Source organism: Vigna angularis, chromosome 2 (genome assembly GCF_016808095.1).
Source record: "Vigna angularis cultivar LongXiaoDou No.4 chromosome 2, ASM1680809v1, whole genome shotgun sequence".
Taxonomy (NCBI): domain Eukaryota; kingdom Viridiplantae; phylum Streptophyta; class Magnoliopsida; order Fabales; family Fabaceae; genus Vigna; species Vigna angularis.
Window position 1 is genome coordinate 46,549,662 of NC_068971.1, and position 14,060 is coordinate 46,563,721.

At 31.7% G+C, this 14,060-nt stretch overlaps 2 protein-coding genes across 7 annotated transcripts; one reads left to right on the forward strand and one right to left on the reverse strand.

Annotated features, from left to right (window-relative positions):
- Nucleotides 1-3,161: 3,161 nt before the first annotated feature.
- Nucleotides 3,162-6,649, reverse strand: LOC108328383 (uncharacterized). Its single transcript, XM_017562242.2, has 8 exons — nucleotides 6,492-6,649; nucleotides 6,234-6,322; nucleotides 5,803-5,866; nucleotides 4,929-5,006; nucleotides 3,889-3,965; nucleotides 3,730-3,796; nucleotides 3,524-3,631; nucleotides 3,162-3,432 (listed from the first exon to the last, which is right to left on the reverse strand). Exons 1-8 carry the CDS (start codon nucleotides 6,561-6,563, stop codon nucleotides 3,403-3,405), a joined length of 585 nt encoding a protein of 194 aa, XP_017417731.1. The 5' UTR covers nucleotides 6,564-6,649; the 3' UTR covers nucleotides 3,162-3,402.
- A 2,854-nt stretch (nucleotides 6,650-9,503) lies between these two features.
- On the forward strand, nucleotides 9,504-12,720 carry LOC108328384 (LIM domain-containing protein WLIM2b). 6 transcript variants are annotated; one of them, XM_017562244.2, is made up of 7 exons: nucleotides 9,504-9,607; nucleotides 9,683-9,743; nucleotides 9,930-10,173; nucleotides 10,844-10,943; nucleotides 11,040-11,074; nucleotides 11,176-11,265; nucleotides 12,284-12,720. In XM_017562244.2, the coding sequence occupies exons 3-7, from the start codon at nucleotides 10,039-10,041 to the stop codon at nucleotides 12,503-12,505; spliced, it is 582 nt and encodes a 193-aa protein (XP_017417733.1). In that variant the 5' UTR covers nucleotides 9,504-9,607; nucleotides 9,683-9,743; nucleotides 9,930-10,038; the 3' UTR covers nucleotides 12,506-12,720. The 6 variants fall into 6 exon arrangements, with proteins under 6 accessions (XP_017417733.1, XP_017417736.1, XP_017417737.1 ...); XM_017562247.2 differs by having other exon boundaries at nucleotides 9,936-10,173; XM_017562248.2 differs by having other exon boundaries at nucleotides 9,948-10,173.
- The last annotated feature ends 1,340 nt before the right edge of the window (nucleotides 12,721-14,060 follow it).

Genomic DNA, 14,060 nt, shown 5'->3' on the forward strand with positions numbered 1-14,060 from the left:
GTTTTTTCCAACCTTTTACTGAGCCATTTTGCATTAACTAATCTTAATTTGTGCTCTCCACTACATCTGTGGTCATCAACAATAGTCCTTAATTGCCACGTATGAATGGCTTCCATATAAGCACAATATGCCATCCAGGGGCACTCTCCTTTAGCACCCATACATTTTACCCTCATTCTCTTCTTATCATTTTTAATATATTTAATATTTCTGCCATTTTCTATTGCATATGTTTTAATGGCATCCACAAAGTCTTCCTTCTTAGCAAAATAAGTTCCCACATCCCATTTATAATCTACCATTGTCTTAGGCATGCAGAAGGTTACAAACTTCCCATAACCCTCCTCTTCATCATCTTCTGCTTCACTTTCTGCTCCACTGTCTGCTCCACTGTCTAATTCATCAGATTTCCATTCATCATCGGACAAACCTCTATGATGATCACTATTGATTCCATCATCCACATCACTATCATCAGATTGCACATCAACTTCAACATTACCAAACCAATCTGCCACTCTGTCTCCTACCTCCTCTTCTAAATCACACTCAACATTAACATCAACCAGACCTTCCATACAGTCGTAATTAACCTCCTCATTGCCATCATCATGACCACTACTGGTCCAGCTTCGAACATCACAACCATCCTCTTCAACCTCACCCACACCAACATGTGTTTCAATTTGTCCTTCAACAACATCATCATCCTCACCTCTCTCACCTTCATTAACAGCCACCTCAAATTGTCTTTCACTGTGTTGTTCACATTCTGTTTGAATTTCTCCTTCAACAACATCATCAGCCTCAACTCTTTCTTCTGACACCACAACACTTTCATTGATTCCATCACACTGGCCTCTCTCACCTTCATTAACAGCCACCTCAAATTGTCTTTCACTATGTTGTTCACATTCACCCCCACCAACCTCTGTTTCAATTTCTCCTTCAACAACATCATCAGCCTCAATTCTTTCTTCTAAAACAGGTTCAACAACCATACCCCCGCCTTCCTCTTCACCTTCACCCATAACCATACCTACAGGTTCAACTTCTACTTCATCTGTATTTTGAGGAATATATTCTAACATATTTATCACCTCAGGTTCAGAGACATTGTGAACAACAAATAGATGAACCTCACCATTAAGCCTGGCTAAGGTAATCATGTGCATGGCTCCTATGTCATCCAACAAAGGTTCCAACCTATTTTCCAAAACAGAACCACCACCAACGCAGTACAACAACTCCTTAAACCCATCATAACCTAGACCTTTTACTACACTGACTACAAGGAAATAGCTCCACATGTCTGGGTCAAAGGATAAACTTGTACTCTCCCCCTCATACTTAAGTTTTCCTTCATTTATGAACTTTCCACCATGGTGAAAAACAACTTCAAAATTTCCTTCCATTACGTACAACACAACAATTATATTTTAACCTATAAAGTAAGAAAAGACTTTAACAATGGGGGACCACAAAAAAAAAAGCATTAACAATATATTCAAACCACAACCCACTGAAAAAGACAATCAAACAACGCTTTAATAACGAGGGACCACATTGCAATCGAAAACGAAACAATATACAACATACAACAGGTTACGACAACCATAAAGGACAAATTCATCACAAAATTCAATCAAAAGCACATTTACTAACCTGAACACGTGGTTCACTTCGAACACTTTCGCCACTGCTTTCCACGTGCTTCACCGCCAACACCTTCCTGATTCTACCGAAATACCACCGATAGATCACTCGCAAATCTAGAAACGATACCTATTGTCCGCCAAATTGGAACCACAAAAGACAACTCTCGACAAAACCCTCTTCAATTTAGGGATTCGTCCTTCTCATAAAGCGTTCGTTGTTTATGTTAAAAATCAAAACGTTGCGTTTTGGTTTACAAATTTCACGTTTTTTAAATATAAAAAACTCACCATTAAGCCAGGTCAATGCCACGTCAGTAACATTTTGTCATCTCAGCATCCCACTCATCAATTTTTTTAACGCCGTCCAGCCAACTTAACGGGAAGGACTCAATTGATATCAATTTCCAAAATTAGGGACCATTTTGATACACTTTAAAAAACGAGGACCCAATTGAGATATTCGTACATAAATAGGGATGTAGAAAAGGATTAAACCTATAAAATAAAAATGAATGCATTGGCATATCAATTCTTTTTCTACTTCAAGATTATTGAAATTCATTTTTTTTCATACAAAATACCAACAATAAATGTTATTAAAAACGTTATTTCATCCTCTACAAACACAAATATTGAATTATTTAATTTAAGAGAAAACTAGAAATATATATTATTACATTAAAAATTAAGATCGTCACCAAATTTTAAAAAATCTAAGCTTTTAGTCATTTTGAGAGAAAAGTAATAGATCTTACTTAAAATTCTATTTAGGTGTTACAAATACAAAAATTCTCTCAATACAAATATTTAGAGTAAATTAAATATAAAAATTAATATTTCGAAACATAAATCAATTTGAATTTTTTTGAATCGGTGAAAGTTTAGAACGTTGGTATTCTTTATAAATACTTTAGTCTAGCACGTCACGAAATTAATATGAAATATATATATATATATATATATATATATATATATATATATATATATTAAAAATTATATAGAAACTAATAAAAATTATTACAATAATTAAACTTTAACTAAATAAAACAAAATGATAGAAGACAAGCATATCTAACACATAATCACTAGTTTCGCTAGTATATATTAATCCTATTCAATCTGTAAGCAAAATTATTTGTTAAAAAAATACACAAAGTACTCAATGTACAAACTTTATCATTTCTAACAATCTTATCGAATCTAAACAGATTTTTTTTATAAAATATTTTTCGTCTATATAAAAAAAATCAAATAAATGTAATAAACCCTTCAAAATTAATACTAACTTTCCTTTTTCAACAACTACTTTACTTTGTCAAGTATTCAACTGCTTATGCAAAATATAATTTGTTTTACATTTTTTTTATATCATGCTCTCTTTTATTTATAAAAGATACCAATCGTTGGGAGATGACGGAGACTCCACAGGCGATTTTAATTCCATGCTTTGCTAGCAAATCAAGCTTTCATTTCCTCGGTTTTATGCTCAATTATTACAAGGGGTGAGAGAGAACTTGAAAATAATAGCATCAACACGAACAGCAGATTTTTTGTACAATGTAATTCAGTAAGGATAATTCCGACCATAACATACATCAGAATAAAAATCACTGAGTTCAGAGAAATCAATAGGGTAGTGAAAATCCTAAATTACTTTTTCACATGCAGTGGTGTAAGTTCCACATCTTTCTATGGTGGTGTACAGCATTACAGATATCATAATTAAAAATTCTTGGTATAAATATCAGCCTAATCTTGCTTCTCTTTGTAGCACCTGGTAGGTAGAAACCGAAAACGAAACTATCAGTTTATAATTTAGCTATCAGCATGCGTACACGTAACAAGTAAAAGCAATGGAAGTATACCTCTTCAGCAAATTTTATCAAAATTGTCGTCCGTGGTCGTTGTTGACCTTCCATAGGCACAAAATGCGCAGTTACAACAGCCGGAAATCCGGCACCGTCCAAAACGCCCTACATTGGTAGATGAAACAAAACAAAACTACTGATTGGATCTTTCTGTAAGGATTAGATAACCAGATGACAGTAACTGAGCAAGAAAAAATACTTACCCGTACTATTCCAGCAACAAATGCTCCACAGTTAAACGTCCCCATGTCCTTTGGGATAGAAATGAATCTATAAAGCAGAGATCCATACAAGCTCACAACTAATTGATGAACAAAAATATATTATGTAACAGTCAAATAAAATGTCGATACTGAAATTACTTGTTTACTAGAAGCTCTTTTTCACTAATCATGTATTCATCTTCATGTTCGGTTCCTTTCTCCAGTGAATCAGCTACCTAATGTAAGAAGAAAAGCATTGAAACTTAGGAGCTGCTAAAAAATTTAGTTGCCAACTTAACGCATTCCAAGGGAAACGAGTATATGACATGAAAAAACATAGTAGAATAATTAGTGCTCGATTATTAAAAACAAATGGTATCAAAGCTCCATTGGGTTCAAATAATAACTACAAGATATATTGCCTAGGCAGGTATTGGACAATTCGAACAGCTAACGCGCTGTGTTTCAGGTCTCTCACTAGATCAGCAAAGTGGACCGTACATAAGAATTTCCAAAAGACACGTGGGAAATCATGATGTAGAACACATGACTAAAATATACAGGTTCGTCAAGAACCAACGTTTCATCAATGATTGGTGATTCTTTGTATGAATAAGTAAACATGACATCATGATGATCAAGCCAACCCAGCATGCTCCCAGGCACCAAAGATCAGTTAATGGACATCCATGATTAGGGAAATAAGACCTAGTAACCAATAGAATATAAAATAAAACCACAATATATTTACTTGCTCTACATTTAAAGGGCCTTAGACTAGGCAGTGTTCTTATTCCAAATACCAAATCAAGATGAACCTTAAGATTACTGTGAAAACCCACACAAGCTTGCTAAAGCCAACCATCACAACTTTCAAGAGTGAACAATCAAAATGGCTTTGTATAAAGTAGTCTATCTTGTCATGTAATGCACGATTCACATCTACGATAATCTTCTTTTCAAGAGTGCAAGGTGGATATTTCTTCTCTGACAGAATTCCACAGAACCTTTTGCCAGTCTGCCAAGGCTATGCATAACAGGATGACAAAGGCTCAAAACAAAAAAAAAATTCTCATGTATCTAAGCAAAGGATATTTCATATGCTGGTGTAACAACTTTTATTTCACTTCTCCAAACATCAAGATAATTCAGGTAATGATGGAACGGAACAGAAGCAAATTTTGATAAAAGGTGCTAACCTTTCCAAATAGTACTTTCCACACTGTACTGTGTACAAAAGAAAGAATACCCAACAGTCGTGTCTCTCTTCTGTTTCCCTGTAGTTTAAGAATAACTATACATCAATCATGCTAACCTTATGCAAAAAAAAAAAATAACAAAAAAGTACAGATGCATTCCACCCTCGTGACCAAAATTAAATCAGTTAGAGTCAAGCTTCAATATACACAAACAATCAAATTGCTAAATAAACCAACCAACATACAAGCCCTTCTTTGAACCGTGATATCACATTGACAACAAAAAAAAGGATGTGCACGGATTCTCTCACTTTATAGATCGAAGGTTAACAGGCCAAAGGAGTGGATCAGTCTGTTTAATACAGAGAGTAGAAATGGCACATCTATTAGTCTACGTGCAATTAAGAGTTGTTAATTATAATAATGGATGGCTTGTACAACTACTGATGAGATTTCATCTTTCGTAGTAACAAACTACCATTACCAAAAATAACCTAATCAAGAAGAATAAAAGAGTAGAGATGGTTATGAAAATGCCACATGCTCAGAAATCACTTGGGATGATCTGAACACTAGTGTTTTATCTCTGCTCCTCCTTTATTTGTTTGACAAAAGAATCGAACCCAAGTGATAGCTCATATAGCTTACAACTTACAAGTCCAAGACTCCAAGCACAGGCTCATGGATCGAAATATAATACCTATGCATAGTTTTAAGCCATCCAAAGTGATAAATCCTTCAAATAGAGGAAACTGCTGGATTGCACAGTATAGGATCCCCTCTTATCAGGGTCAAGGATTACCTAATTTGATTTCCAACCCCGGTTGTGATAAACAAAGAAAACGGTTACAAAAATTTGTGCCAGAAACCATACCTTATCTCTGTGGCAAAGCAGCTCAAGAACTCGTGCCCCAACCGCATATCCAGCATCCTCCAGTCTGGTAGATTTACATTGTTAGATGCTAAACTAATAAACTAATGCAAGTCAATTTGAATATATACATTGTTACAGTACAACAGTAAAGCATCAGGAAAATGATATTTTCAAGCCAAATCAATATAGAATATATATATATCTTCAAGCTTCTTTAAGTTTCAAACAAAGTACGAAGGCACTATCCAATTGTAACTAACATTTCAGACTAAGTGTTAACTTCCTGGATCTATGAAAGCAAAATAAATCTTCCTTAACAATCAAGTACCTACTTTTTTTATCATACGATCTCCCAAGTTTTAACCTACGGATAAAATAAAAACAAAACCGATAAGCGATTATAATTAATTCAAAATGCAATGGATGATAACCTTCGTTCGAGTTCCCCAATGTTATCGACCTGCGTTTGGTTGTACTGAACAAGCTCGGAAAACAAGAACGCGAATGCACTCAAACTAACCTGCAACAACACATCAAATTAGCAGTGGAATTGGAAGCACGGAATCAAAGTGATGAATAACGCGAGATCTGGATCGTTGATCTCGACGAAGTGGTTGAAATGGGAAGAGATAGAGAAAGGGGGAGAGAGAGAGAGAGAGAGAGAGAGAGAAAAGGGTAGAGAAAGGGACCTCTTGCTTGCCCTTGGCGAGGGGCTTGTCAAGGACGTTACCGTACTGCTTGGCCTTTCCGACGCCGATCATCTTCTTCTTGCTTCTCTTTTTAGGTTAACACAGATTTGCCTATTTGATCATTTTCGCTATATGCTATATTCAACATTTAAAAATTTGAGAAATACCATCACTTACTACAATCAATTTTCTTTTTCATCAGCCCTCGCCAGTTAAAATTAATTAAAATATATTGATGATGCATAAAAAAAAAAAAGCTCTAAATTTTAACCACAACTTTTTCACTATTTTGGCATGAGAGTTATTTTATAATTTTAGAAATCAATACTATCTCAAGATTTTTCTTAATAAACTACCATAATTATCCTTGTTAGATTAACTAACTTATATAGGAATTAGCTAAAGGTTTACGGGGTCTGTATTCCAAAATTATAAAAACATAATAAGATAATTATAAAAACATAATAAGAATAATTATTTTGTTTCGAAGTTTTAGATGTTAATAACTAATGAGCTTGGAGTAAAGTTATAATAATCTCTTTTGAATGTAAAATTCAAATTGGGACAACCCAGATTAGTACAAAAGATTTTAGAAGTTAAAGTACGATGCTTTATAATTCTTATGCTGGATTAAAAGGTGTTATAAATAAACTCTATCAAATATATATTCGTTCTCAATTTCTAGTTTGTTTTAAGACACAAACTTTTAACTACTAAATATTTGATATTTTAAAAAAAAATTGTCCACTGGTGGTTTGAGGGTAACAAATTAGGTTAAATCTAACTTTTGTTCCCAAGGCTCCTTATAAACTGTTGGAAAAATCTGAAAGTGAAGTAAGAGTCTTTGCTTGAAGCTATATCTTATAGACTAATAATTTCTCTTATGTTCAAATGAACACATTTTAGAGGAAATTTTGATGTTAATAATTAGAAAATGAGCAGATTTTATTAATCCATTCACAATAATTCATATTGCATCATGACCAGACACCATCACGGGCAAACCTCTCACAAAGTCCATAAATATATTTTTTTCATTTTTATTATGAAACATCCAAAATATAATTTCCCAGAAGTGTGTTTTGCTTTTGTTCTTTGACAAAAAAAAAAATAACGTATGATAAATCCCATAATTTCTTTCTTCATTTTAGGCCACCAAAATATATTCTTTAAGTCTTATTTGTGGAATTCGGATAAATATTTAAGTTACTCTTCTGAATTTTTCTTAAATTAGTTTGCTCATGTTTTCTTGTACAAGTAAGCAAATTTCACCTTGATATATCTCTATGATATTTTTTTATTATTCTAAATGTAAAATAATTTCAAAAGAGGTGAACAACAATGCTAATTTGTGATATCATGTCTTAAAAGAATCTAACCAAATTTACATTTGGACCTTCTATATTAAATTTAATTTCTATAAGAATTTAGACCATAATTCTAAAATGCTTCGATATAATTTTTGAAATACGTTAAAATATTGTCAACGAAAACAACCACAAATTTATCATAAATTGATGAAAAATGAAATGAATAATATATGAAAATGACATTAGTATTAGTCACATCAATTACAAAAAAAAACACACATAAAAACATAATTAATTATCAAATGAAAAAGAACCACCTCAAATTAAACCAAAAAAACCCACAAGAAAAAAAGAAGAAAGATTAGTTATAGCTGTATGTGTATTTTTTTATAACTTTAAGGTATTTATTTTATTTTTTATTTCAAAACTATAAAGTCATATATTATATATTATTATATTAGTAATATTATTACTCTCTATTAGAAATGAGTTTCACATTACTTATATTCTTTCTATTTATCATATACTTATATAAAAAATTTAACAGATTTTCCAACTAGTCATCCAATAGCGAAATAGTAGATGAGATATAAATTTCATAAATATCACTGAAATATATCTTAATAACATTTAAGTAATAAATTTAAATTTGGTATCACAAAACATTTATAAAATAAATTTTGCATTTACATGCGAACTGTATTTTTATATCCTATCTTTAAATAATGCGTCTAAAGTTTTTATTGTTAATGTAATAATAATAATAATTATTATTATTATTATTATTATCATTATTATCATTATTATTATTATTATTATCATAAGAATAAGAATAATAAATTGGAAATTCTATTTAATCTAATGAGGATAAAAAAAATTATTTATAACTCGTCTTTAGGCTTATTTCTTTGTATGTTTTGCTTCATTTACTTCAATGATTTTTTCTCTTATTTATTTCACCATTTAAACAAAAGAACTATTTGGTTTATTTTCTCCTTGTTTTTTAATATTTATCTACAATATAAGTTATATGAAATTTGTGCTCAATACCCATTTTGTACGAAAATAAGATGTAGGTCATTGAATTGTGATCATACGCGTATTTAATTAATGTTATTCATAACATATTTAATTAATGTTATTCATAACAAAATGAATATTGTTTATATTTTGAAATTTCGACGAGTTTAATTTACTTCCGGTTTTTTTCTTTAAATCAGTGTATCAGTTTAGGAAAGAAAAAGAAAGAGATTAATCCATTATTAATTAATTATTAATAAAACGAAGTTTGAGGTCTGCTAATTTTGATGGTCTGATTGGGTTGTTGGCCATGGACCATGATTCGGAGACAGAAAAATAAAAGAAAATAAAAAAAGAAGAGAAACAACATTAGTGGACTTTACCAAACGAATAAAAAAGTGTCAATGGAGACAGCAAGGATATTTGTATCCTCATTCCTAATATTTATTAATCTTTCTTTCTGATCTTATTTATTGAAAATTAAGTTTTTTTAACACAACTTAGTCCAATATATTTTTTCCATTAAATATTTGAACTAAGATATTGCTCACGAAAAAAGGGCAATTTTTTTTTACAATAAAGGTAATTTAAAAAATAAATTTATTATTATAAACTGAATTAATTGTTTTTTTAATTATAAAGAGTAATGGGAAAGAATATTATTATTTGCAATAGAAATGCATTCATTTTCTCTACTCAATGGATTTTCATTATGATGACCAAGATATGATCTGTTATCAATCAATATAAATTGAATGACATTCATTTTCCAGAGTTCCAACCAGAGTTGTCTCTCAACTTCATCTTCTTGTTCTTATTCACTGTCGCCCTCAGAATTTCTCACTCTATCTTTATCTTCAGCTTTTCAGTTCAAAGTTTCAGATCACAACCGATCCACCATTCACCACTTTCTCTTCGCAAGGTATGCTGAAAATGAAATACCCATTTTGACTGCGTTAACTCTATACCATTTCATTTCTCTCAACCATACCAAACAGATTCATTCATACGAGGATTTTTTAAAGCTTTCAAAATTTGTTTTTTCTTCTTCGGTTTGCTCCAACTTTTTGTGCTCATTGTTGTTAATGTTTTTGGTTGACATGGGTAGCTCAAGTTATTGTCATAGGCAAATCTAACACTAAAAGTAGTCATTGAAGCCGATCCAGTGCCTTGTGAATTTGGAATTGGTGGTGAAATTAGATCTAAAAGCCACAGCAATGTCTTTTATCGGAACCCAGCAGAAGTGCAAGGCTTGTGAGAAAACGGTTTATCCCGTTGATCAGCTTTCTGCAGATGGCACTGCTTATCACAAAGCTTGCTTCAGGTGCTCCCACTGCAAAGGAACATTAAAGGTACCTTTTTTGGCGTTATTAATATGATTTTGATTTTGTTTGTTTTTGTTAGTTGCATTATTTATTTGATGGCTTATTAATACTGTTGTTTATTGATATTTGTTAAATTCTGCTAAAGATTCTTGCTTTTTGTTTGACGCTGCCTTGCATCCATGTGAAATTTCGACGGGAATTTTAGCTGATTAATAAAAAGATATAGTGAGTTTATGATCTTATCAGAAATAGAATTGGGACACCACCCTCATTCTCTTTTTAGAATTTGATGAAGCTAAGAATTTTTGGAGTCTAAAATCTTCACTTGCTTATTGTAATGACACAGATCTGCTCCTTTTACTTCGCGTCTGAAGAAATAAACTTTTCCATAGATACTTACAGGTGAAAAATATAAGAAAGTAAAATGCATTGAACATTTCCAATAAGCTAAAATCAACTTATGCACGTTAACGGGAGGAGCAGCTCTATTACCAAACTTCTCTAAAAATTGAAGTGCTTAAATTGATTTTAACTTATTGGAGAAAGTCAATTCGTTTTACCTTCTTATTTTCTTTCCATGAGTGTTTATGAAGTTTTTTTCGAACAGTTAGTAATGTTGGGACACTAACTGAGTTAGCATTAGTGTATTTCAGTTTAAACTTTCATACGAATTATTTGATGACCTTTTTTGTTTCAGCTGAGCAACTATTCCTCAATGGAAGGAGTTCTTTACTGTAAACCTCACTATGAGCAGCTCTTCAAGGAGACTGGCACCTTCAGCAAGAACTTCCAGTCACGTATGTGTTGTTCTTTTTCTTTTTGAGGTGAAGCTGTGCTTGTGTGATTTTTGAATCAGATGTCGCTTTAATTGGCCACATTTTCATTTTGAACAGCTGCAAAGTTAGCTGATAAGACTACTCCTGAGCTGGTAAAAAGCTTTAGTTTGCAATTTTCAAACTTCATTGTGATAAACAGGTCTGCAGCATTTGGTATTATTGAATAACCATTGGCATCTTTTGTTTTTTCCAGACAAGGTCATCTAGCAAAGCTGCGAGCATGTTTTCTGGCACACAAGAAAAGTGTGCAACATGTGGGAAAACTGCTTATCCATTGGAGAAGGTAGGATTAAAAAATCTCAAGCAAAAATACTTGATAATGGTCAATATTCATGAAAATATTTTGTTACAAATTAGGCATATGGATGTTTAAGTGTTAGGAGTCTTATATTGAGTAGAATAAACTACTTGATGTAGTTGTCAAGCCTTGAGACTCTTTTATCTAATGGACTAGTATTTTAGGTTTGGACTCCCCTTTTGGTCTGGTCTGGTACACTTGATTCTATGAAATCAAGCGTGTTACTGCCTCAAAAATAATCCTGTGCAAAAGAGGAGTTTGAACTTCATTTTCTTTTTGGACCACAGCTAGACTCTGTATGGGGCATATGGATGGACATCCATACTTCCTTATCTTAATGGGAGATAATTGTGTGGAGATAAACTTTCATATTTTATTTCTGTGCTTAAGATGATGAAACATATTAGTTCATAATTCTACAGGTCAAGAAAGCAAAATTATGTTTGCTTGTGAATAATTGTGGAGCTTCTTCCTCCACCCACAAATGATTACTATAAAATTTCCATCTAACGAAATCCATCCTGAGATAGTGACATATACCTGGCAATTTGTGTTTGTGGTAATGTCAAGCTCTTGTATCAGTTTCTTCTATTCTTCTGTCAATAGGATGGGAGAGTAGATTGGCATTTGTTTTGGAAACTTTTCAAAATTCATAGATTTTGAATGAGAAATTGATTGTTGTGTAGTGTGACATTGTTTTAGAAAACTGTTTTAAAGCCAAAAGGTAAGAAGGGAATCAACCATGACCTTGTTACCCACTGAAAATCATACTGGGGGTAGCTCTGTTAGAAAATGAGACTTTTTTACTTGAGAGAAGTAGCGCCGCTGGAATGAAAGTGGATAGTATATAACCAAACGGAAAAATTTACTAACTTTATCTTGAATGAGAAAATGTAATTCTAATCATTATAAATCTGCAGTTCTGCACATAACCATAACTAGAACTTAAATTTGGTTTTCTTGTTACTATTATAAATGTGTGTATCTTTTTGTTTGATTTTAGGTAACAGTGGAAGGGCAGGCCTATCACAAATCATGTTTCAAGTGTTCACATGGTGGTTGTCCCATAACCCCATCGAATTATGCAGCCCTTGAGGGCATTCTGTATTGCAAGCACCATTTCTCCCAGCTTTTCAAGGAGAAAGGGAGCTATAATCATCTGACAAAGTCTGCAACAATCAAACGGGCGGCGGCAGCAGCAGCAGCCACTGTTCCAGAATCTTGAATGTTGCTTCCTTCTTCTATTGCCTTTTCTTTAACAGAACATTTTGGTCTATCGAGCAAGTGTTTGTATGTGTGGCTTTTTTTCTCTCGCGACTTCATCATTTCTGATATTTTTTACTTACACATGCGTGGCGTGCAAATCTTGTGTGGTTTATTTATACAATGGACATTCCGTAATGACTAACGAGTGCTTGATTTGCAAGATTATCATCCTAATTTGATGATATTGCCTCCTTTACATTTTCCACTCAGTGTTATCTTATAGTTTATATTTGTATTCTTATTGGAGGTTATGGTATCTTTCTGCTTTGGGTCTAATAAGGGCAAAGAGTTGATACAATTTCCCACGTAAAATATTGGATATTTTGGAACTCAAACGTAAGTTTAGATTCCTAAGCTGAGATCATTTGAAAAAAAAAATACTAAAAGTATCTAGTAACAGTAAGTGATGAAAAAGTTTATATTAAAAATAACTATATCGGTCTTTTTGTGTACTATTCAATTTGTTTTTTTGTTTTCATTAATGTGAGAATCAAACTCTCCCTTCTTACCAAGACTCATTGTTATAGGAATATATAAACTTTGGAGCATTTGATTAGGGAAAGGACAAGGTTAACAATAACCATGGTTTTAATTATGTACCAACCTATGTAGCTTAACTTACAATTCAAACTGCACTCAAAAAGCTTGTCCATTTACTGACCATAGTTTTAATAAATTAATACATAAGGACCACTGAATGCAGCCTCTAAAAATGGCTAAAATTTTTTGAACTTAGAAAGATTTCAGTCAATTTTGAATGACCTTACAGATAAGTGATTGACAAAAATAATTAAACTTAATTAATATGATATTGCTCATTCTTAAATTTATATAAATGTAAATTATAAAATAAAGAGGTCAATGTTAGTCTGATCCATTAGATTAAAAGATTAAACGATTACATTAGATTTTAAGTTAAACTGCATTGGTGTACTTTTCACTTTTGGTTTGATTAGTCAAATCTAACAATTTGACAACTCATTTATAATTAAGTAAACATATTATTAAGGTTAGAACATCTCCCATACGGTTTCCAAAGTTTTAAATTTAAATTGATTTCTTATGAGAAATTGATACTGAAACATGTGAATATGATATGATAAGAATATTGAGGATTATAATGATATTAAATTTTAATAATTAAATTAATGGATTTGTTTATATTTAAAGATGAATTTGAAAGAGTGAATTTAAGTGGATTTAAGAGGAAAAGGAAATGAATATGAGATTGTTTAAATTAAGAAAAAGATTATATGATTTGAATGAACATGAAATTAATGTTTGGGTATGACATCGTGGATAAGATAGATTAATAAATATTTTAATAAATAAAATTATATTATTATATTTTACTTTTGATAAAAATAAATGTGATATCAATAAAAATGTAAATAGAAAAAACTAGGTTAAAATGAAATTGAAGTTGTTATTTAAAATTACAGAAAATATAACTTATTATTATTATATTTTTTATTATTTATTTTATTATTGTTGTTATTAATATTATAATTATA

Coding starts and splice junctions, on each gene's coding strand:
- LOC108328383 (XM_017562242.2), bottom strand. CDS start 6,563: ATGATCGGCGTCGGAAAGGCCAAGCAGTACGGTAACGTCCTTGACAAG. Junction 5,007..5,802: donor TGCTTTGCCACAGAGATAAG/GTATGGTTTCTG, acceptor CTTAAACTACAG/GGAAACAGAAGAGAGACACG. Junction 3,433..3,523: donor TGATAAAATTTGCTGAAGAG/GTATACTTCCAT, acceptor TCTACCTACCAG/GTGCTACAAAGAGAAGCAAG.
- LOC108328384 (XM_017562244.2), top strand. CDS start 10,039: ATGTCTTTTATCGGAACCCAGCAGAAGTGCAAGGCTTGTGAGAAAACG. Junction 10,174..10,843: donor ACTGCAAAGGAACATTAAAG/GTACCTTTTTTG, acceptor TTTTTGTTTCAG/CTGAGCAACTATTCCTCAAT. Junction 11,075..11,175: donor ATAAGACTACTCCTGAGCTG/GTAAAAAGCTTT, acceptor TGTTTTTTCCAG/ACAAGGTCATCTAGCAAAGC.